This window comes from Bos taurus, chromosome 20, assembly GCF_002263795.3.
Source record: "Bos taurus isolate L1 Dominette 01449 registration number 42190680 breed Hereford chromosome 20, ARS-UCD2.0, whole genome shotgun sequence".
Taxonomy (NCBI): domain Eukaryota; kingdom Metazoa; phylum Chordata; class Mammalia; order Artiodactyla; family Bovidae; genus Bos; species Bos taurus.
This window is the reverse complement of record NC_037347.1, coordinates 2,364,757-2,388,278: the sequence shown is the minus strand read 5'-3', so window position 1 is coordinate 2,388,278 and position 23,522 is coordinate 2,364,757. Positions and strand designations below refer to the sequence as shown.

The window sequence follows — 23,522 nt, the reverse complement described above, 5'->3', positions numbered from 1 at the left end:
ACCCTGGTAGGTGATCCACCTTCTCCTGTCTCATCACTGGGAATTTTTTCCATCATCTAAAACTCACAGCTTCCCACAGGAATCACCAGAGAAACTGCCCAGGATTCTAGTGGCCATAGCTGTGATGGCTCTGGGGCCCAGAGGGGTGGACTCAGAGGTCACAGGTCCGAGGCACAGAGGTCACCAAGGAAGGCCCAGGCTCAGTACAGATGGAGCAACAGCGGAGGAAGGGACCTGCCCTGAGATGGGACGAAAGGCAAGAGCAGAGCCAGTACTGCCTCGGGTTGCTAAATCACCTCACCTCCTGTGAAGTGCAGTGCTCACTGTCTCCTGGGGCCCCTCCACAGCCCTATCAGGGAGATAAGGGGGATGCTATCATGGTCCTCATTTCAGAGAGGAGGAAACTGAGGCTCGGAGAGGTTCATCTAAGAAGTCGCAGAGTCAGAGTTCGAGCCCAAGTCTCTTACTTTAACCAGAGGTCCTAACCATTGCACACCCTATTCCTAACTCCCTGATCTGAGCTGAGTGTACCTCCCACTGCCCCTTACTGCCCCAGTGAAGCTTTCAGTTCCACCTGGAATAACAAGAATTAATGTTCTCTTCCCATGGCTAGGGTATGGGACGTCAGTGATGGCCCAACGGATGACAGCTACTCCCTAAAATGACCCATTTAAAACACCTGGAGGACAGAGAAGCATTTAAAGTCAGGTTGTCTGAAGGTCCCAGGGCTCTCTCAGTCAGTCTTTCAGACACACAGACACACACACAGAGACTCCTTCTCTCTCCCCTAATACTGTTCGTCCTCTGCCTGATGAATGGGAACATCACCTCCAGGGCCATCGTGCAGAACTTTGCAGCTCTTCTCCCCATGAGTAGCCCCAAATTCCTCATCTGTGCTGCCACATTCCTGTACTACTTGGAGCCATCAAGGACTCATACCCTGGTCTATCCATCCTTACCTCTGGGCAGACAACATCCATCAGCATCAGGCCTTGACAGGGGCCCTAGAATAAGACTCATTCCCTGAGAGCTAGTCAGAGAGATAAATGTGTACATCTGTAATCACATAATGCTTGGAACTGTAGCCAAGGGAAGGAGTGGTAACTGTAGGGAAGCAGGGCAGACAGAAATGTATTTTGCCTGCAAGAGCTTGGGAGCAGGTGATATTGAATGAGGCCTTAAAGGGTGTATCAGTCAGTCAGTCAGTTCAGTCCCTCAGTCGTGTCCGACTCTTTGCGACTCCATGAATCGCAGCACGCCAGGCCTCCCTTCCATCCCCAACTCCCAGAGTTCACTCAAACTCACGTCCATCGAGTTGGTGATGCCATCCAGCCATCTCATCCTCTGTCGTCCCCTTCTCCTCCTGCCCCCAATCCCTCCCAGCATCAGAGTCTTTTCCAATGAGTCAACTCTTCGCATGAGGTGGCCAAAGTACTGGAGTTTCAGCTTTAGCATCATTCCTTCCAAAGAACACCCAGGGCTGATCTCCTTTAGAAAGGGTGTATAGGAGTTTGCAATAAACAGGGAGGAGGAAGTGGAAGAAGAGTGGGGAGGCCAAAGGGAATCTCAGGTGGAGACATCAGGGAAGCAATGTTAAAGGACACATGGGATTGTTTAGTGAACAAGCAACTAAGTGGACAGATACACGGATTTTTTAATCTCAGACAAAATAAAGGGCAACGTGAAACACAAGGGAGCCCACTGTAGGTCAGTCTTCACTTTAGGTTTTGAATGAATCAACAAAAGAGTGAAAGCTGAGAGATACTTTCCCACCTTCCCCAAAGACACCACACTCCTACTGATATCCAAAAAAAAAGTGACCAGGACTCTTCTTAACTGAGTTTATAATTTTCAGCTCTCTAAGAAGCAGCACCTTGTATATGTTTACTGGTAACTAGCTGAACTAAGGTTTCCTGTATCGCTGACTCCTTCCACGTTTCACAGTAGGGGGCTTAGATCCGGGACTTGGGGAGCAGGACTATCAATGCTCTTCATGCAAAGACAGTCTGCTATCGTAGCCTTTCTGGGACTTCATTCACCATTCATCAGTTTGTAGATTCATGCGTGCACTCATTCCTTCAGTCATTCATTCGATCCTCCATTTGCTTCTCACTCATCTATTCATTTCTTTATCTCTTCATTCTCTCACTCACTTATAGTGTAGGTACCCATTTGCACCTTCACAAAGCAAAGCCTTTTTAGATACACAAAGAGGTCTAAGACACGGTCCTTTTCTGGGGGCCAAAAACTCCCACTGATTTTAGGCAGCAATCCTTTCACGCCCATCCTTCAGTCTTTCCCATCTCCTGATCCTTATTTGCCTTGAGCTCCAATGACTCTCTTCTGGGATGGAGGCACCAGAGCTGTGCCTGACCCTGGGTGTGGTCTCCCACACTTATGTGACTCTCAGGGCGCTGGCAAACAGGAACACTGCTCTCAGCATTTCCCTGCTAAATGGTAAACAGGCTTAGTACAGTCCCTGGACAAAGCTAATTCAAAGCCAGCAGACCAAATAACAGAATTCATTTCAGGGAAAGGGCTGGTAACTGAAATTCCAGAGGGAAGCTAACTTTTCCTCCGGGCTCTGCAATTCTAGGAAATAACAGAGAATGGCCAAGCATTCCATTACTTATAAATTCCTTCATGGAAGATTTATGGAATGCCTACTATGTGCAAGGAATGAAGATGGGAGCTGTGAAGAATGATTCTGAGTAACTCAAAGTTGACATTCTGAGGGTGGGGGGAGGGGTTAAACCTCCATCAGTTGCCTTATTTAAAGCATGACTTGAGAGTCAGGAGTATGTACCTCTAAAAGATTAAGGAATTTAGATGGGAGAAGTTGCTTCTTTCTGAGGCTTGGGGAAGCCTTCCTGAATGTAGAAATAGCTGAGTGGGAACTTGGAATGTGAGTTGAATTTTAACTATTAGACAAGGAAGCGGGGGAAAGGGTAACACAGAGCTAAAAGGACAGACAAAGATGCAGAAATAGGTAATACTCAAGACATGAACACCCCTGCACAGCAGCATTCCTCTTTCAGACATAAGAACGCTGGCATCCCCAAGGGGAGGTGACTTCCAAGGGCCCTGAGCCCAGAGCACTGCCGCTCTCCGTCTCGTCGCCTCCCGCCATCTCCCGGACTGTGCCTCGCTGGGCATGCTGCTCTGAGAACCGACCAAACCTGACCTGCTCCCACAGGGTCTTTAAAATTCCACGATGCTCACTGATCTAGGAGTGAGGGGAACGGTCCCGCATTTGTCTCTAATCTGCCATGTGGCCTCAGAAAAAGCATCTAAAAGCCATGAGACTTTGTTGGCTCATCTGTTCAACGAACACCCTGGAGACCCCAGGCTCAGCCCTTGCTGAAGGCTCTGAATGCTTTCCCTCGACCACAGAGGACGGACAGCCCAGCCACCCCTACAGTGTGATGCTCCCCCTAAATTCTCTTGCCCCTCCCTCCACAGGTCCAGCTGCTGCCCCTGTGCAATCCTCCTCTAATCACCCCTGACCTGCCAGCCCTTTAAGCCCAGAGCTGTGTCTTTTGTATGATAAGCACATACAAAACTGTTAGAGCCAGAAACCCTATCTGGAATGCAGAGTCTGAATCTCTAAAGCAGGACTTCTCCCATTCTTAATTAAAGACAAAGATTCCAAACAGAGAGAAGGACAGGAAATTAATGTGAAAGTTTTTCATTCAGTGACATAGCTCTTAAATTATTTTAGATTTCTATTGCCTTCTGGAAGCTCTCCCTGAACACCTAGGTTGGGCTAGGCACATCCCTGCCCTCAGCACTAAATCTTGTGGAGCTTTATATGTATTTGATTCCAAACTATATTTCCAAAACACGCAGGGCATGTGTTGACTAAGATACAATGCTTTCAGGAACAGCCACAAAGCAGAGGCCAGCGGCGGCTGCGGCAATAGGACCAGCATCTGAGCACATGGGATTTAGGTCCCAGTTTCCTGGACACGGCAGAAAGAAGGCTCCAGAAATGAGTGGTGAGCATTCCCACAGGCACACACTACTTCCAGCATGGCTTACTCTAGGCATTTGGAAGCTCCAAACAGTAGAGCCATAAATTGAATAGTGGTTAAAATTTGCTGACTGCGTATCATGTGGCAGCGCTTGTGCTAAGCATTTGATTTACATTATCCTGAAACCCACACAACACAACAGCTATTTTAAGATTGTAACTACTACTGTCCCTGTTTTCTAGTTGAGAAAAATAAGGCTTAGTCATACAGTTAGTAAGTGGTAGCGCCTGGATTTGAACCCAGCAGGAAGACGGATTCCTGAGTTGAAAAATCTCCACCACTCTCTTCTGACTGCTTCTAATTAGATCTGAACCTGAGGTCTCAGAGATCATAGTGGCAGCTCTGAGAAGAACATCAGCAATAGAAATCTTCAAATTTGAGAACCGGATGGAAGCTGAGAAAATGTCTCATGTAATTTTCCCCTTTAACAAAGGTGAAACTGAGGTCGCCATGGGGCAGAGATCTGACCAGAAAGTGATCTCTGATCACTAGCCTTTCCAGTCAGTTTCCAAGCCCTCGCCTCTCTGCAGAAAGGGTCTTCTGCTGATCAGTCTTCCACTGAGCAACACAAGAAGATAAGTCATTGCTCCAGGGAAGATGCTTGGGGGAATGTATGTAGCTGTGTATGCGAGTGTGCTAAGTCGCTTCAGTCATGTCTAACTCTTTGTGACCTGATGGACTGTAGGTCACCAGGCTCCTCTGTCCATGGGATTCTCCTGGCAAGAGTACTAGAGTGGGCCATCCCGCCCTCCTCCAGGGGGTCTTCCCCACCTGCATCTCTTACGTCTCCTGCATTGGGAGGCAGGTTCTTTACTATTAGCCCCACCCGGAAAGCCTGTGTGGAGCTGGAGGCCCAGACAATCCCAGCCAGTGTGCAGGGGCTTTGTGCGAGTGGGGCTGAGTGGATACCCCGGGCTCAGGCAGCTTGTCAATAGCCCTGGACCTGCACTGAGCTTCAAACAAGCATTATTCTGAGAGTTAAGTGAAAATGGGTGGATAAAGCACCTACCACTGTGTCAGGCACACAGTGAGGGCTCGCTGAATGCTGGTGCCCCTTCTTTCCTTCCTTAGACTCTTAGGAGAGAGAAGCAAGGAGCTCTGGCCTCTGGGAATCCTGCAGGAATTTGTCTGGGATGACCTGGAGTTTTGAGTAGGAAAAGGGAATGGTGGATGGCAATATCTGAGTGATGCCTGAGCTCTTCATCTCTGCCCGATCCTTTGTGAGGACTGTATCCTCTGTGTCCTTCATATCCATCATTCAGTTGACCTTGGCATCTTTCAACAGTCTCCTCTGGGTCCCTGGTGGGTGCAGCGAACACAGTAATCCACGCATGGTCCTCCTTCTCTCTACTTCCTCCACAACCTGTTTTCTGCCTGGAGACAGTATGCCTGTCCATTTTATGGATAAGAAAACTCAGGCTTAGACAGGTGGAGGGATTTTCCTGAAGTCACATAAGAAGGGAGTGATGGGCCTGAGGTTTGCACCCAGACTGTTGGGCTCTAGGGTCCAAGATCTTTCTGTGACACCTAGCTGCCTCCCAGGATGCAAATCCTGAGTTTCTTGTCCCCACAGTACTCTGGCCTCTGGGACCTCACGGTGGTCGGATGGTGGTGGTGGGGGGGTGCGTCCAGGATTTGGTGCTGAACTTTGTCCCCACTCATCCATGAGGAGTGGGGCTCAATGTCAAGGTTGTAGGCCAAGGCTTGCAGACCTCTCCTGCATAGGAATGGTAAGAAGGCAACCAGTCCCTTTCCTGCCAGAAGGATGTATAACTCAGCTGGACATATGGGCGGAGGCCTCTTTCCCATGTTCTAGGCTCTGAATGCCAACCCAGCTTCGTCACCTAAGATCCTCACGCAGAGATCTTATTCCTCAGTATTCAGCAGCCTGAGGTCTCTGTGGACTGGGCCAGATGCCAAGACCCCTCGTTGAGAAGTTATTCTTCAAGAGGTAGCTCTATGATGCAGACTTCCCTAATGAACCGGGAGACCAACCAAGTCCTGACAATGGACTCACTGTGCACCCTGGGGTCCACCATTATCCTAATGCTGATCTAATTACCAGCCAGCATAAGGGATAGCTCTAAGCCTACCTGGAGCCAGAACCTGGGCTCCAACAGCAGAACTTAGAGGTTTAATGGTCAGGTAACTTAAAATCTTTCTACCACTCACAAGAATATTCGAGCATAAAATCCGAACAAACCAAACCCACATATTCTTTTTCCTAACTGCATGCAGTGTCTTTATTCCAACAACCAACTTTCAAGCAGGTGGAGAGGAGGTCTGTATAGACCCCTGTGGTGCAACACGTTTTCCCCAACTTCCTGTGGACCCGCTGGGCAACTGTGCCACTGGTGAGACTAGGCTTATCTCAGCTGGCACCCAGGCAGAGAAGGGACTCCAAGATATTATGCTTTCTAATCCCCGATGTTAGCTCACGTCTCCGCCAGACCTTGACAGTGCCCTCAGCTCCTCAGCGGTGCCCAGAGAGTGGCAGCATCTCGTGTGATGCCCTGGCTCCTGACGCCCTGAGCCACCAGCACACAGCCTTGGAAGTTTTACCACCTGACTGCAGCTGACTCCTTTTGGCTTGCAGAGGCTTATTAGGGTGGGCAGACAGCACTCTCTCCCTGATGACCGGCCCCCAGGTCTGCATGGCATCGCTGCCCGGAAGGGAGTTCAGTGTGAATGTGCAGGCACCCTCCCCAGATGCCCACAGCCGTCTATGGGAATGGGGAGAGCTTCTCAACATTTACACCCAGATAATTCAGCGGCTCCCCCCGACCTGAATTTGCCTCTGCCTTCTGCGCTGAGAGATTCCCCCAGGAGTAGGGTCGTAGTACCTGGTGTCCCAGAGAGGTCCCGTGGTCCCTGAAGTCCGAATCCACTCTGGCCCTCTCCTCTGCGAGCTCACCTACGTTCACACGAATCCTCCCGCCCGATTCTTACTCCTGTGGATACAGGAACCTAAACCTACTCTTCATGGAGAGGGGCGTCCGGGCCAAGGGGAACAGGTGGCACACCCCTGCACAGCACCGAGCACCCCCCCAAACCAGCCAAGGGAACAAAAGGAAGAAGGAGGTGGCTTACCTTTCGAGGGTCGTCTTTGTTTGGTTTGCAGAGAGGAGAAGGTGCCCATGACGGCCCCCATGGCAGCGAAGACTTGTGTGCGACTTGGGACCTCGGGCCCTGCCCCTCCCCTCCTCTGGAAGGAAAGCAGTGTGGATCTTCCACTCCGAATTGGAGGAGATTAAAAAAAAAAAAAAAAAGCACCCGGCAGCTTGCTGCAGCTTGGTATTCAGCGAGTGTGGGGCTGGGGCTCTGGGAGCCTTTCCTTTCCGTCTTCGGCCCCGCACATGCACTGACTCACAGGGCTAGCGGCTCCTCGCGAGCCTCCGGACCCGAGCCCGGCCGCTCCCCTCGCCGAGGGTGGAGGACGATAAAGCCTGTCTGGCGCTGGACACCGGGCCGGCGCTCCCGCGCGGCCGAAGCTCCCGAGCCAGCGCCGCGTGCGGTGCGGGAGCCGCGCTCGCCCGCCCCTCCTGCCGCACGCTCCGCTCCCCTCCCGGCGCTCGGGCTGGGTCTCGGGGGGCCGAGTACCAATCATGAATGAACAGAGCAGGGACGGCGTAGAGCGGAGCCGCGCGCCTGCCTGCCTGCCTGCCGCGCTCCAGGCGAGTCTGAGCCGCTCGCAGAAAGCGGCAGGCGGGCAGCCCCGGAGGGGCGGGGCGGGGCCGGAGCGCACGGGGGCGCCGGGGGCTGAGGTCTGGCGCATGGGTGGGGTTCAGGGGGAGGCAGATTACCCCTCCGGAGAACGTGTGTGTGGCCCGTGTGGGGTGCGTTGTTTCATTTGTCTTCAGGGAAAATCTTATTTAATCCACCTCCTGAATTCACGGGGTGAGAAAAAAGTCTGCTCCACCCAGGGAGGGGTGTATAAGGGTAAGTCCAACTGGGATGTCTTTTTTTCCCCAGTAGTCATCTATGGAGGTGAGAGTTGGACCATAAAGAAAGCTGAGCGCCGAAGAATTGATGCTTTTGAACTGTGGTGTTGGAGAGGACTCTTGAGAGGCCCTTGGACTGCAAGGAGATCCAACCTGTCAATACTAAAGGAAATCAGTCCTGAATATTCATCGAAAGGACTGATGCTGAAGCTGAAGCTCCAATACTTTGGCCACCTGGTATGAAGGGCCAACTCATGACGCTGGGAAAGATTGAAGGCAGGAGGAGAAGGGGATGACAGAGGATGAGATGGTTGAATGGCATCACCGACTCGATGGACATGAGTTTGGGCAAGCTCTGGGGGTTGGTGAAGGACAAGGAAGCCTGGTGTGCTGTAGTCCTGCTGCTGCTGCTAAGTCTCGTCAGTCGTGTCCGACTCTGTGTGACCCCATGGATGGCAGCCCACCAGGCTCCCCCGTCCCTGGGATTCTCCAGGCAAGAACACTGGAGTGGGTTGCCATTTCCTTCTCCAATGCATGAAAGTGAAAAGTGAAAGTGAAGTCACTCAGTCGTGCCCGACTCTTAGCGACCCCATGGACTGCAGCCTACTAGGCTCCTCCATCCATGGGATTTTCCAGGCAAGAGTACTGGAGTGGGGTGCCATTGCCTTCTCCGGTGCCGAAGTCCATGGGGTCACAAAGAGTCAGACATAACTGAGCAACTGTACAACAAAGGGCAAGAAATTTCCCTGAAGTTTCCCATCCAGGATGTGGGATTAGAACTTGGAGCCTGGGGCTCTGTCCTGGGAACCTCCTGGGAACACTCCCGTTGGCACATGAGGACAACTGTGGGCCACTGAGCTGGGGAGCTCACCTCTGGGTCCCACCAGATTTAAAGCCTCAGGTCTCCTAACTAGCAAGCAGTGCAGGGCTTCTCTATGGCTCTGAGTTCTGGAATCCTGGATAATGGAGCAGAACAGGTAGGAGCTGGCCCTACCTCCTTCCTGCCCTCCCTGTTGAGGAAGAGGGGTGGAGGTGGGGCTGAAGCCTGGGATACAACAGGACCTAGGATGGCCAGGACTTAAGGAACAGAGGGGTCATTGCTGGGGACGGGGTGATGGAGCCTCACTGCAGCCTCCAGGTCTCTCAGGCGTCTCTGGACGGAGCACCAAGCCACTTCACCTGCAGCCTCTGCTCATCTCCGCACTACCTGAGTGACCAGGATTGGCCCTTGAGACTTTACTAAAGGCTGCTGCCGCTGCTAAGTCACTTCAGTCGTGTCCGACTCTGTGCGACCCCATAGACGGCAGCCCACCAGGCTCCCCCGTCCCTGGGATTCTCCAGGCAAGAACACTGGCGTGGGTTGCCATTTCCTTCTCCAATGCATGAAAGTGAAAAGTGAAAGTAAAGTCGCTCAGTCGTGTCCGACTCTTAGCGACCCCGTGGATTGCAGCCTACCAGGCTCCTCGCCATTATCTCATTTCCTCCACCCCCAAGGCTCTTTAAAGAAGCACTGAAAGTCGCTCAGTCTTGTCTGACTCTTTGTGACCCCATGTACTATACCCTGCCAGGATCCTCTATGCATGGAATTCTCCAGGCAAGAATATTGGAATGGGTAGCTGTTCCCTTCTCCAAGGGATCTTCCCAACCCAGGGATTGAACCCAGGTCTGCTGCATTGCAGACCAATTCTTTACTGTTTGAGCCACCAGGAAAGCCCTTGAAGAAGCAGAGTACAGATAAATCGCAAGAGAGAACTCCATGGAGACAGCGGGAGCCTCCCATCAGTCCCCTGGCTGTAGGGGCCCTTTATCCTGCTGTTCTGAACGGTGTACTCACTAAGGTGATCTCGGCCAGCTCCAACCAACCTTGGTTTCAATGGCTGCGGCTCCCTCTACCCTGGAAGGTGAGCCAGCTCACACACTGTCTCCAACTCTGACCCCTCCCTCATGCATCCTGTTATGGACTAAATCTTTATGCCTTTCCCGAGTTCATATGTTGGAACCCTAATCTCCAGAATGATGGTATATGGAGATGCAACCTCTAAGGAAGTGATGGAGATTTAAATGAGGTCATAAGGGTGGGGCCCTGACCCTGTGGAATTAGTGTCCTTACTGCCCACAGAACAGGCATCAGATCCCCACCGCCACCACATGATCAAGGAAAGACCATGTGCATACACAGCAAGAAGGCAGCCATCTGCAACCCATGGGGAGAGCTCTCACTGGACACAATCTCTGCCGGCACCTCACCTGAATCTTGGACTTCTAGTCTCCAAAATGAGAAAATAAATTTCTGTTGTTTAAGCCATCCAGTCTGTGGCATCTTGTTATAGCAGGCTGAGCAGACAAATACACAGTCACAGCCTGTCGACACCCTCAGAAGTCTCTGGAGCCAAGGTCTTGCTTTCCCTCTGACATGAACACCTATATAGGGCTCCCTAGGCCACCCCCAGGAGGCTGTTCAGGGGGGAAAGGATAAGATGGTCAGAGACCCGCAGAGATCCTGCTGAAGCACAGTGCACTTGTCTGTTTTCGTGACACACGAGCTGTGTTCCTTTCTTCCCTTGCTCATCACTGCTCCTCCAGTCATTCTCCTCCCATCCTTGTGGACAAGGGCAGATCACTGAGTTCCCACCACACATGGAGGCAGCAGTGTCAGATTAAGAGCATGAATCTGGGGAGGGGGTTGCTGCTAGATGTGGGTTCAATTCCCAGCTTTGTCCCTTATTAGCTGTATGGCTTTGGGCCTGATAAGTCCTTTCTCTGAACCCTATGTTCCCCTTCTGTGGTCGGCATTAGTGCCTACCTTGTAGTATTGTACGGGCTTCCCTGATGGCTCAGTGGGTAAAGAATCCACCTGCAATACAAGAGGCACAGGAGACGCAGGTTCCATCCCTGGGTTGAGAAGATCCCCTGGAGTAGGAAATGGCAATCCACTCCAGTATTCTTGCCTGGCAAATACCATGGACAGGGGAACCCGGCAGGATACAGTCCGTGGGGTCACAAAGAGACATGACTGAGCACAGGACACGCACAGTATTGCCATAAGGGCAGTGCAGTCGTGTGTGTGAGGCCCTCGGTGTGTGCCCAGCACAGAGCATGATGGCCAGGGAGAGTGCACCGCCGCTGCCTGGCTGCCTGGGGCCAGGCGTGAGCCGTGTGAAAAGCGAGGAAGCCACCGCCTTCCCCTCGGCTTCCATCTTTGCTCTTCATCTGTTTCAGAGGAAATCTATTCTCAGGATCCCCATCTGGTATTAAAAGACTCAGATTAGTTAAGGAAGGGAATGTGGTTGGCACCTGATTATGTGCAATTCAGCACTCTGCTAGCTGCTGTCTTCTACCATTTCCCAAATGTTCCACATGCATAAGTCTGGCCTCCTTGAATAGATTGTGAGCTGTTAGAAAGCAAAGCATACACCCCTTCCCCTGGCCTCCTCCCAGCATGGCTCAGCCTGGCCCAGGACATCTTGAGTGTCCCACAGATACTCTCACTGAGGTCACTCAGGGAGGGGAAAGGGGCCCACCCCACTTCTCTTTCTGCTCGTGAATTTAGACTGGACTGCTTCATCTGTAAAATGTGAACAGGCCTCCTTCAAGTTTTGGTATGAGGGATGGGTTGGATAAAGTAAAAGAAAAATGTTTTATCTCTCTGTAAATCACTCTGCAAATACCCTTTATTATTTGTTCTGGGGTTAATTTAGGTATTCATTTATTCATTCATTCAACATATATTTATTGGGACTTCCCTGGTGATCCAGTGATTAAGACTTCACCTTTCCATGCAGGGAGTGTGAGTTTAATCCCTGGTCAGAGAGCTAAGATCCCACTGCCTCATGGCCAAAACATAAAATGGAAGCAATATTGTAATAAATTAAATAAAGACTTTAAAAATAGTCCACATCAAAAAAAAACTACTTAAATAGACACTTTGAAAAAAAAAGTGTATATTTATTAAGCAACATCTACTTGCTAGGCATTATTCTAAACACATGGATCAGTACTGAATGAGAAGAAGCAAGAGTCCCTGCCTTTTGGAGCTGATCTAGGGCTGAGGGCAGTCAGATGCTCGCATCTTTACAAACAGCAATCATGAGGGAGTGAGTGAATATGGAATAAGGTGGTGGCGGGTGCTCAGAAGCCAGGTAAGATAACTTTTTACAAACTACAGGTGATGTCACAAGTACAGATAGATCTCCAGAGGGCAGGGAAGCAGATAGAGCTTTCAACTCAGGGACATCAGGCTTCAAATGTGGGGTTTTTTTTGTGACCTTGAGCATGTTTTTTTGATCTTTGAAAGCTTCACTCTCTGCACATTTGCAAGAGGAACAATCCCACCAATGTCACTGGCAGGATGAGATTAAAATCAATTGTGATAGCAAAAGCACTCAGCACAGGGTTTCCCTGCCTGGAGCACAGTCCTGGCTCAGAATGTGCTAACTCTATTCCTCAGTCTCCTCCTTGGGTCTCCTTTGCAAGCACTTTCTTCCCCACCTTCCTAGGAGCTAGAAAAGACCTTAGTGTAAGATCTGAGCTTGGGAAGTGACTCTCCCGGGCCATGTCCTCATGCAGCAAGCGTGGCCTCATCTGTCGAGGCTGATTATGCCCCTTGAGGGAGAAAGGCTGATGTGGACTGCGAGGGGGGTGCGAGGGAAACCAGGACCCAGGCTCTGCCCTTCACGTCCTGACAGCTGCACTGCCTCAAGGGTTCCCCCTTCATGCTCCAGTGCTGGAACAGTCTCCACCAGGGGCTGAGATGAGTTCAGACAGAGTGCAGCCACCCACGCAGCCTAGACACTGGCAGCAAAGCCCTTCTGAGTTACCCAGATCCAGGGAGGGGGAAATGACGTGCCAGAGCACCTCAGCTTGCATTATCTGAAACAGCATTACACGTTGTGGAGGTCAGGGAAGTCATGGGTGCCACACTAGACCTAGCATAACGCAGGTGCTTCATGAACTTGATCAAAGGCTCGCATGCTTGCACTCACAATTGGCATTAAGTTTTGTGGTGTTCACGAATCCCTATTGAAGCACATTTATGGACACCTGGTTAAGAAAATCTTTCCTCAGGAGGAGAGACTGTATGAAGGGATTTGACCCAGCCACTTCTTAGTTGAGCTTAACTTCTCTAAGACTCAGTTTCAACTTCTGTAAAATGGAGGTAATAATTATGCCAGTTGCTTAGGGTTGTTGTGAGGGTTGAATGAGAAGCATTCAAGTGCTTTAGCATAGTGACTGGCAGATTGCAAGGCTCCAGGAAGGATGCTCATCATCATTAACATCATTATTAAACTTTGTTCACTCACTCATTCATTCAGTCACAATTTGATGAGTGCATTTAGTGAGCACCTCCTGTTTATCACACTCTAAGTGGGTCTCTGGGTTGCAGAAGTTGATGCTCACTGGCTTGGAGAACTCACAGTCCAAGGGACAAAGGACAGATACACACCCCCTATAACATCCCAGACTTTGTCAAGAAACAGTGGGAATGACCTCTCTAGCTCTGCCAAGTGAACAAAGTGTGAAAGTGCAAGTGTTAATCATTCAGTCATCTCTGACTTTTTGCAATCACATGGACTGTAGCCCTCCAGGCTCCTCTGTCCATGGGATTCTCCAGGCAAGAGTACTGGAGTGGGTTGCCATTCCCTTCTCCAGGGGATCTTTCCAACCCAGGGATCAAACCCAGGTTTCCCACATTGCAGGCAGATTCTTTACCATCTGAGCCACCAGGGAAGCCCACCAGTGAAGAAATAGGCCCTTAAACGCGGTCAGGCTGGCCTGCCCCACTCTAAGTCCCACCCCAAAGTCTGGACTCTGCAAGGTTAGGGGCCTAGGGCAGCTTAGGAGGTCAAAAGTCAGAGTGGAGGTGGGGTGGAGACAACAAGTGTGGAACTGGGTAGCAAGAGATGGGGCAGGAGGTCGAGCTGAGAGTTAGGGGCAGAGCGAGGCTGAAGTGGGGTAGAGGTGGCCCTGATAATTGTCATAGTGGCAGGGTGGACAGGTGACACTGAAATGATTGGGGCAATGGGGACAGAAATCATGGGCAGGATTTCTTATCTGTACAAAATATGGATTCATCAGTTCAGTTCAGTCACTCAGTCGTGTCTGACTCTTTGCAACCCCATGGACTGCAGGATACCAGGCTTCCCTGTCCATCACCAACTCCTGGAGCCTACTCAAACTCATGTCAATTGCATCGGTGATGCCATCCAACCATCTCATCCTCTGTCGTGCCCTTCTCCTACCACCTTCAATCATTCCCAGCATCAGGGTCTTTTCCAATGAGTTGGTTCTTAGCATCAGGTGGCCAAAATATTGGAGTTTCAGCTTCAGCATCAGATTATTTACCCAAGATTATGGATTCATGCTGCTGCTGCTGCTAAGTTGCTTCAGTCATGTCTGACTCTGTGCGACCCCATAGACGGCAGCCCACAAGGCTCCCCCGTCCCTGGGTTCTCCAGGCAAGAACACTGGAGTGGGTTGCCATTTCCTTCTCCAATGCATGAAAGTGAAAAGTGAAACTGAAGTCGCTTAGTCGTGTCCGACTCTTAGCGACCCCATGGACTACAGCCCACCAAGCCCTCCATCCATGGGATTTTCCAGGCAAGAGTACTGGAGTGGGGTGCCATTGCTTCTCCAATGGATTCATAATCTTGGGTAAATGTTCAGGAGTCAACTGTATTCATGCCCCTTCTTTATTCTCCTTAGGTTATATAACAATTACGTTAGCAATGGTAGCCACCATCTATGGAATTCTTACTATATGCTGGTCACATACCCAGTCCTTCTTATTCATTTCAGGACCCCGTAAGGTAGGTACTCTCATTATGCCCCATTTTATAAATGAGGCAAACAAAGCAAGTCAGGTTGAGTGACCTGCCCGGCATCACACAGCAAATAAGTGGTGGAACTAGTCTTGAACTTAGATGATCTGACTTCAGAGCCCACACTGCCTGTCTGGCCCCAAGTCCTCCAGCTGCTGTTGCAACTGATTTCTGCTAGCACAGTTTCTCTGGGGATTCACAGCAATGGTCTGGCATCTTAGAGCTGAGGGACGGATAAGGAGAGGAGTCTGGCCCTAAGGGCTGCTCTCAACCATACCCTTGGTGCCTGGAGGCTGAAGCTATGGCCACCGGCCGCTGGGCCACCAGCCTAGAGGCACCCTGGGCCTGTTTTCACTCCAGGGCTTCTCCAGGCCAGAGGCCCCCGGAAAAAGTGAGCAGGGAGGGGAGGCGGGAGCAGCAGCCGTGCCGTGCGATGATTAGTAGTGATGCCAGCGATGAGCGCCCCTGGCCCTGCACGGCCGGCTGATCCCGTCAGCGCGGGCTCCCAGCTCGCCAGCACCGCTGCAGCAGCTGGAGCCTGAAGAGGGAGGAAGGAACGTGGAGCAGAGTCGTGGCTGCTGTCGTCCTGGGGGCTGCCTGGGGGCTGCCTCTGGGACAGGGCTGCAGAACGGAGGCCACTTAAAACTACCAGCTCTCAGCCGATGTTTCCTGTGCTTCGTCCTTTGACCACACACCCTGCTCCACAGTCGAGACTTGTGCCATTTACTGCCTGGGTAGAGATGACATAGAATCAATGCAGTCACCTTCTGGGATTTTGACTTACAAAGACTCTGGTTTAAGATGAAAGGCCAGTTGGAGAGCAGGGCCAAGACATGTGTTCTTGGCCCACAGCGGGCACAGCATTCAGCCCTGAAACCCCAGACTGTGGAGAATCAGGGAACTGGGGATGCCTCACCCATTTCCTAAGCAGAACCGGGTCAGTGGACACAGCCCTGAGTCCCTCTTCCAGTCCCACCAGCCCTCTATATGGGCAGTGTGTCTTTTTTACTGGCCTGTGCATCTTTTCTGCTGAGTCTGGCAAGAAGAAGACTCTTTCCCCTGCCCCAGGAAGGGCATGGCCCAGAAAACCCCAGAGAACCAGCAAACCTTGGTTCCAGGATGGGGGGCCCAGCTGTGACCTGGGTGGCACTGTGACCACAGAATGTACAGGGGCCAGGATTCCCAGAGACTGCCTGCAGAGGTGCCAGGCTGCACATTGATGATAAAGTCCACCCCACAACTCGGTTCTTCATAATAAGCCCCCAGAAGAATGTTCAGGCAAATCTGAGGGGTTGCAGCATCCTAAGTTTATTGAGATTTCATTTCTGCCCCCATCCCCTAAAATGGAAACTTGGAATAGAAATTAAGTTCAGCAATTTAAGAAATAAGCAAAGTAGTAGTCATGTATAGATGTGAAAGTTGGACCATAAAGAAGGCAGAGTGCTGTAAAATTGATGCTTTCAAACTCTGGTGTTGGAGAAGACTCTTGAGAGTCCCTAGGACTTCAAGATCAAACCAGTCCACCCTAAAGGAAATCAACCCTGAATATTCTTTGGAAGGACTGATGCTGAAGCTGAAACTCCAATATTTTGGCCACCTGATGTGAAGAGCCGACTCATTGGAAAAGACCCTGATGCTGGGGAAAAATTGAGGGCAGGAGGAGAAGGGTACGACAGAGGATGAGATGGTTGGATAGTATCATCAACTCGATGGACATGAGTTTGAACAAGCTCTGGGATGTTGAAGGACAGGGAAGCCTGGGGTGCTGCAGTCCATGGGATCACAAAGAGTCGGACATGACTGAGTAACTGAAACACAACATCAAACACTTCTGGCATAACTGAAGAGGTTGGCTGAAATTCTTAGCTACTCAAAAAGCGATTCTCACCATACCACAATGGCTCTGCTCTTGTGTCCATTTTACAGATTAGCAAACTGAGGGGCAGAGAGGGATGTGATTTGCCCGGGGCCACAAAGCTGGACTGGGCTGTAGCGTCAGGGTGTGAACCCAGTTCTATCTGTTCTCAAAGCTCATGCCGTTAACCCAGCAAGGGAAAACCACAGTGGATGGGGGAAGGGACGAGAAGGAAGTCAGAGGACACACAGAAGCAGCAGAAGAGCCGGAGGGGCAGTGGGGCTCTCCACTCACTCTCCCTCCTGCGATGGCTGTCCTGGGTCACAGGAGGATGGCCGTGAAGAGTCTCTGTGTTGGCTCAGAGGCCACCGCAGACATGGGCACTGCAGCTGGCCCCTGGTCACCTGGCCTGTGGGTGGCGGGTGGTGGGGAAGGCAGACGCAGCACCTCCAGGAGCAGGGACATCCCCCGTGCTCCCCAGGCACCCCCGGTAACCCCTTTCTGAGAAGTCAGGCTGGCCCTCTCCCCATCCCTCCCCCTGGGCTGAGGCCCCCTTCCCAGGCTGCCACAAGACACTGGCTTGACAGCAGCAGCATTTCCAGATGATTTCTCTTTCTGTTGTCTTTTCCTGCACTGGGCTGGCCCCTAGTGACTGAGAGGGCTGGTCTCTCTAGCTGGTGCTAATTGACAGTCCAGGGCTCTCTTTCTCTGGACTGCCATTTGCGTGGTGCATTAGTATTCGTGCCCGCAGCTCAGGGCTGTTCTGGATGGCAGATGCTGTACGGATGAGTGGCGTGCCATAAAGACTTGAAGCGGTTTGCTGGAATCCAGGCCACTGAATAAGAGGACATGGAGGAAGGCTGCAGACGACACCGGGCTCCTCACCTGCTTTCCGCTTCCCGTGCTGTCACACCTGGAGTCTGCCGTTTCTGCCACGTATGTATGAGATCCCGGCCAACCCCTCCAGCGGTCTGACCGGCATCCGCTCAGCCCCTGCTCTGCTCCACCTGGCCCATCTTGGTGCCAAAGATGCAGAGAGAGGTGAAGTGTCTTGCTCCTGGCCCTAAGAAAGCTCATAGTCCTGTGAGGACAGTGGCATATTAGCCATTTGAAGGTGGGCATGAGCCCCAGGTAATCAGCTCAGAGCTCTATAGTGGCTCAGAAAAGGGACATCTAATTCAACCCAAAGAAGAAGAGTGGGGTAAGGGAGGGCAGTCAGGCATAGCTTCTCAAAAGCAGAGATGCTGGGTCTTCAAAAACGAGTCGGAACTTGCCAGCCAAACCCCACTGTGAACACATGGTTGTGCTTTGTAACTGGACCCACAAGAGCCACATTCCAGCTCACTCCCGCAGTAGTGCCCCCATGGGCAGAGCATCACCAACTCCATCTATGGATTTCCCGAACCTACAGATGGATGGACTTTGGGGAAAGCTGGTCCATCCACCATGGGTGACGACGTGATAAAACCCATGAGAGATGATTGAAGTGAACGATGGAATCATCCCCAAACAGTCAGATGCAGAGGGTTGACACTGGTAAATATCTCCAGGGTTGGGAACTTTGTGGTTTCGGAATGCAACCCAATCTAGTATTTTACCATTTACCCGGAACCAGACTCACCCCGTCTCACCAACGTCTGCTAAGCTGAAGAACTTTTACTCACAATGCTCCTGGAAGCAGAGAATTGGGGCGAAAGAAGCTGAGATGAAGGAAACAGCAAGGCCCAGGCCCCACAGAAGGAGTGCACTGGGGGCTCCAGACACAGAGAGGAGTGGGGGCCAGGGGCCAGAGGAGGCCAGGGGGCCACGCTGTGCAAGGCCTGTGCCCTTGGTGCAGGATTTGTGTTTTATGCTGAGAGCAGTGGAGGGCCATGGGTGACTTTTTTTTTTTCACTTTTTGTTTTGAAAAGATGACAGACTCACAAGAAGTTGCAAAACTAGTACAGAAAAGTCCTGTGTACCCTTTATCCAGAGTCCCCCAGAGGCGAAGTCGGTAGCTATACAGATGACAAGTACAGTTGTCACCATGGACTGACGCTCGGAAAACCCACAGGCCTCGTTCAGACAGCACCAGGCTTACGTGCTCATTTGTATGTGTGCGTATATGTGTGCACGTGCACGCCGAGTTCTGGGCTATTCTACCACATGTGTGTATTGATGTAACTACCAGCAAAGTCAAGATGCCCAACTGTTCCACACTACAAAGGAACTAACTCTCTGCGCTCCCCCTTTGCGATTGCCCCACCCGCCTGCATCCTGTCACCAGGAAAGAAGAGCAAGAGAGGGAGGATCTGAGTGCTGTCTGCTGGGCCAAGGGCACGACCCATCCCCTTTGATGCCCTAGAAGCCTCTCAGCAAAGCAAGTTCACCATGAATACAGATTGCTTTGAATGTCCCCACTTTGCAGCTGAGGAGCAAGAACAGACAGGTTAAGCAATTTAAGGTCCCACTGCCTTCTCATGATGCACTAGCTGGCTGTCTCTATTTAGATGATCCCAACAGCTTTGTGCAGAGTGTGGTGTGTTGACCGTCTGTCCGGGAGCAGAGGTCAGGGAGCTATGCAGAACCCACTCTCTCACTTCAAGGTCTCAGCCCTTAATCTCTCTGTACTTCCCTGTCCCCAGGGGTGAAACGGTCTATCAACAACTTCAAATAGTCACGGTGAGGAATTGATTACAAAATACTCGCACAGTGCCCAGCATAAGGGAAAAAACATCTTTGTTCCCCAAATGCCGGCAATGACCCAAAAATACTGAAGAGAGATTGCTGCTCCTCTTCTCCCTCCAACTCCCGTCTCCATGGGGAAGGTGGGGGTGATCTCAGAGGGTGAATGGCCCTCCAATCTGTAGCTCAGCCCCTCCTCACAGCTGCCTCCGCTCACGGCCCCACACACGGCACACACTCCAGGGCCTGTCCGCGTGGCTCTGGGGTGCAGGGAACAGGCAGGGGACCCCCAGCTTTCAGTTGCTCTTGGGACCCTATGGCTAAGTTTTTTTCCTAAGACTAGAAGCTCTGGCTTCAGGCTTCCTCCTCCAGTGCGGCTTTCGGCAGTAATAAAGCCCGCACCTTCATCCACATTGAACATCTCTATTTCTTATGTGGTCCCCAAGAAACGAATGGGATTGATGGTGACCTTTAAACTCCAAAGCCAAGCACGGTTCTGGGCACAGAATCTCTGCCCTAAATAATGCCACACTTTTGTTTAGAGTGATTTGCTCAGAATTACTGAGAGACGTGTGTGTGCGGGGGAGCTGTTTGGGAGTGGGAACGGCAGGGGATGAAGGGAGGGTCAAGGAAGATGGAGAGAAAAAGAGAGAAGCTAGGGGTCAGACAGCTCTGGGGTCTTCAAAGGCCCCCGAGGGGGTCGGATGGGCCAGCTGCTGCCCTCGGGTCCCCCTGCCTGAGGCCATCAGCTCAGGCCATCACCCCACCGAGTCTGCCCTGGCCCCACATCTGGCAGCCAGCAGGCAGTCTCATTCCCTTTCTGCCCGCAGGAGTGAACTCTTGGTTTCCGGCAGCGTGGCTTCTCCTTTCTCAAGGGGAATTCCTGCCTGCATCTAGCGGCCACCTTCCATCTTTTGGGGTAAACGCCGAGGTAACCTATGGGGTCTTGCTCTCCCTCCCCCTCTCTTTAGGGCCAGGAGCTTCCCTGGCTGCTCAGTCAGCACCAAGAGGCCACGGGGTCAGCCTTCCCACCTGGCTCGCCGCCTGCCCTCCAGCCTCCAGGGCAGCGGGCACATCCTTCCTCTCCAACAGTAATGAAATCTCCCCTCTGCTAGGTGCCCTGCCGGGTCTGGGGTCAGCATTTTTACTCACTCAGCTCAGCCCTGTGTTCCAGCTCAGTAATTACACCCAACACCTCATCGCAGACAGGCCTGACTCAGCCCACAGGGCTGGCTTCCCTGAGCCATCACCTCCTGGAAACTTAAACAGGCTTCTCTGGTCCGCAGGGACTGTTGGTGTCTGACTTCACTCCCTTTTCTGGGTCCTAACAGAAATTACATCCGCTTACATTGTTGCCCCTCCCCCAACACACATACTCAGAACAACCTGCCCAGGCCTCCCTCTGCTCCACCTGGCTGAAGCCTATCCCTCAGTCCTGGCTTCCGTCATGTCACATCTCCCCCCGGAAGCCCTCCTGGGTTTTACCACACCACCTCCCTCTCTGTTCAGGTGCTTGTAGTGACTGCTTGCTTCTCTGAACCTGAACAGCTAGCACTGGGCGTGCTAGCTTGTTGTTTAGTTACTCAGTCATGTCTGATTCTTTTGCGACATCATGGACTGTAGCCCACCAGGCTCCTCTGTCCATGGGATTTCCCAGGCAAGAACAATGGAGTGAGTTGCTATTTCCTGCTCCAGGGGATCCTCCTGACCCAGGGATTAAACTCACATCTCCTGCATGACCAGGTGGATTCTTTACCACTGAACCACCTGAGAAGCCCCTAATGGTTTTTTTATAGGTCTATAAAATGCATTGTGACTAGATGAATCGATGAGTGGGTGAATGAGCACATGGGTGGATGGATGAATGAGTGAATGAGTGTACCCTCATATATCTAACTTCTCCCTCTGACTCTTAACCGCCTGTTATTTGGTTTTGTTTTTTAACTGCTTCACGGGATGACCCTGAAAGGAAGGGACCTAAATGTTATTTATTCATTACCCAGGTACTTTCAGTAAAGCCTTGTAGTCTGCACCAAGCATGAGACATGAGACTATAGAAGAACTAATAAAGTATGTCTCCGCCCTTGAGAAGCTCTATCTAATGTCATGGCCCCTGTCTTGTAGGGACCCTCTTGAAAATAGGATGGAATCTGTGGACCCTCTCTTGAGAAACATACACACACACATACACACACATGAAATATGAGTCAATTTCAAGAGCTCCTGAAATCCCTGGCCACAGTTTAAAAGCCCCTGGCCTGGTGGGAAAGAGAAACACATTAATAGATGATTTTAATGTCTTTTTCTAAGGGCTGTGCCAGGAGGCATGGCCAGCTCATAATTGAGGGTCAGAAAAGATGAAGTGATTAGCTCACTTTGAGTGGGATGATGTGTCTCAGGGAGGTTGGAATCAAGGAAGAGATTTCAGAAGGGCTGGTTCTTGAGCAATGGGAAGAAATTTACCAGACAGGCAAAGGGAGAGGAGAAGGAAGATGAACGTGAACGAGCACATGCAAAAGAGTGACTGCTAGGGGCGGGGAGAGAAGACTTGGGAGTGACTGCTAAAGCACTGGGCTTGCTTTCCCGGGTGACGAAAATGCTCTGTGATTAGTTAGTGCTGATGGCTGTGTAGTTTTGTGAATATGCCAAAACGCTGAATCATATACCTTAAGGGGTTAATTTTATGGCATGTGAATTGTGATTCTTAATTCTATGTGCCAATCTGGCAAAGTCATGGTGCCCAGTTGTTTGGTCAGACACCAGTCTAGGTGTTGCTGTGAAGGCATTTTTTAGATAAGATTAACATTTAAATTAGTAAACTACGAGTAAAGCAGATTACCTCCTATAGTGTGGGTGGGCCTCATCCAATCAGTTGAACATCCTAAGAGAAAAAGGCTGAAGTCCCTTGGGGAAAAGGGTTTATGCCTCCAGACTGTCAAGCTGCAACATCCATGCTTCCTCAGGTCTCCAGCCTGTCAACTTACCCTGCAGATAGATTTCAGACTTACCAGCTTCCACAGACATGCCAATCTCTCTCTCGGTATAAACACAGCCTATTGGCTCCATTTCTCTGGAGACCTCTGACTAATACCTTAATTATATCTCAAGTCTAAAATTTTATTAGTAGAGGACTGATTAAATAAATAATGGTAAAACCATAAAACACAAGTACACAAGCATGAACCAGGATGGAACCTTCAGGGTGTGTGTAATAAGATGGCTCAGCATGACAGGCAGACACAGGAGGGAGCTGGTCGGGCAGGCAGGAGCAGGCACAGCCATGCAAAGCCTTGATTATCATGCCAGGCTTCTACTGTGTGCAGGACAGTGAGCTATTACTTAGAGCTATTTTTGGTTGCAAGCAACAGAAACTGATGCTGATTAACTTCAACAGAAGAAAGGAACTATGAGTAGACTATGGAGATACTCACATCCAGAAAACACTTAACAATCAAATCCAGAACCTACCAGGGACCAGGGTGTTCCAGGAGAAAGGCACCAGGAATTCATGGATAGGGTTTCTTTAGGATAAACCAATTACCCCTACTTTTGGTTCTAGGATACTGTGGTCAGGCTTAGAAAAGAGAATCTGACTGGCCACATTTTAGAATCTGATTGGCCCAACTCTTAAATGGCGAGGGCAAGGCAGGAGCCCATGTACAACTTTCCTGCCAGTTGGGTGGTATCTGGGAAGCAGTCAGTGTGCTACTGCTGGAGAAACGAGGACAAGGGGCTGGCAGATAGATCCGCAGGAATGCACGGTGCAGACAACACTGGGATCCTGGCACAGCCAATGGACACGAGCAGGGGCTTGGTGTTCACTGAACTGTATTGTGGAGCCTTCATTCCAACCATGACAGTGCCCCTATACCCTGGGCTGTGTCAGGACCACAGACACCCTGTTGTCAGAGAACAGACTATTTAGCGGGAGGACTGGAACCGCTTCAGGCTTCTAGCTGTGTGGCGTTTGATCAAGTCACTTAGCCTCTCTGAAACTCAGCATCCTCATCTGTCTAGGGCAGGCCATTGTGTGCATCTCCTAGGCTTCCTAGGAGGATTAAATGTGGAGACACATGCGACAAAACCTGGTTCGGGGTCTGACAAGTTCCAAGGGCTCTGTTCTTCTTCGGGGACCGTCTCTAGTCTTGACAATGATGCTGAGTCAAGCAGAATGACATAGGGGCCTTGTCAAGTCAATTTTCAATTAAAC

At 51.1% G+C, this 23,522-nt stretch overlaps 1 protein-coding gene and 1 non-coding gene across 5 annotated transcripts in view; both read right to left on the bottom strand.

Moving 5' to 3' along the window:
- KCNIP1 (potassium voltage-gated channel interacting protein 1) overlaps window positions 1-23,522 on the bottom strand; it is a 407,743-nt gene that overhangs the window by 254,071 nt on the left and 130,150 nt on the right. Inside the window, exon 1 of one of the 4 annotated variants that reach the window (XM_059878782.1) lies at window positions 7,125-7,708. The exons of 2 other annotated variants lie outside the window; for them this stretch is intronic. In XM_059878782.1, coding sequence (XP_059734765.1) covers window positions 7,125-7,185 — 61 coding nt within the window. In that variant the 5' untranslated portion in view covers window positions 7,186-7,708. Of the gene's footprint in view, window positions 1-7,124; window positions 7,709-23,522 lie in introns of those variants that run through there. One more of the 4 variants, NM_001013604.1, reaches the window with a different exon arrangement.
- On the bottom strand, window positions 15,114-15,170 carry MIR12032 (microRNA mir-12032). Its single transcript, NR_162394.1, has one exon. It is a non-coding gene; the product is annotated as a microRNA mir-12032 (primary transcript).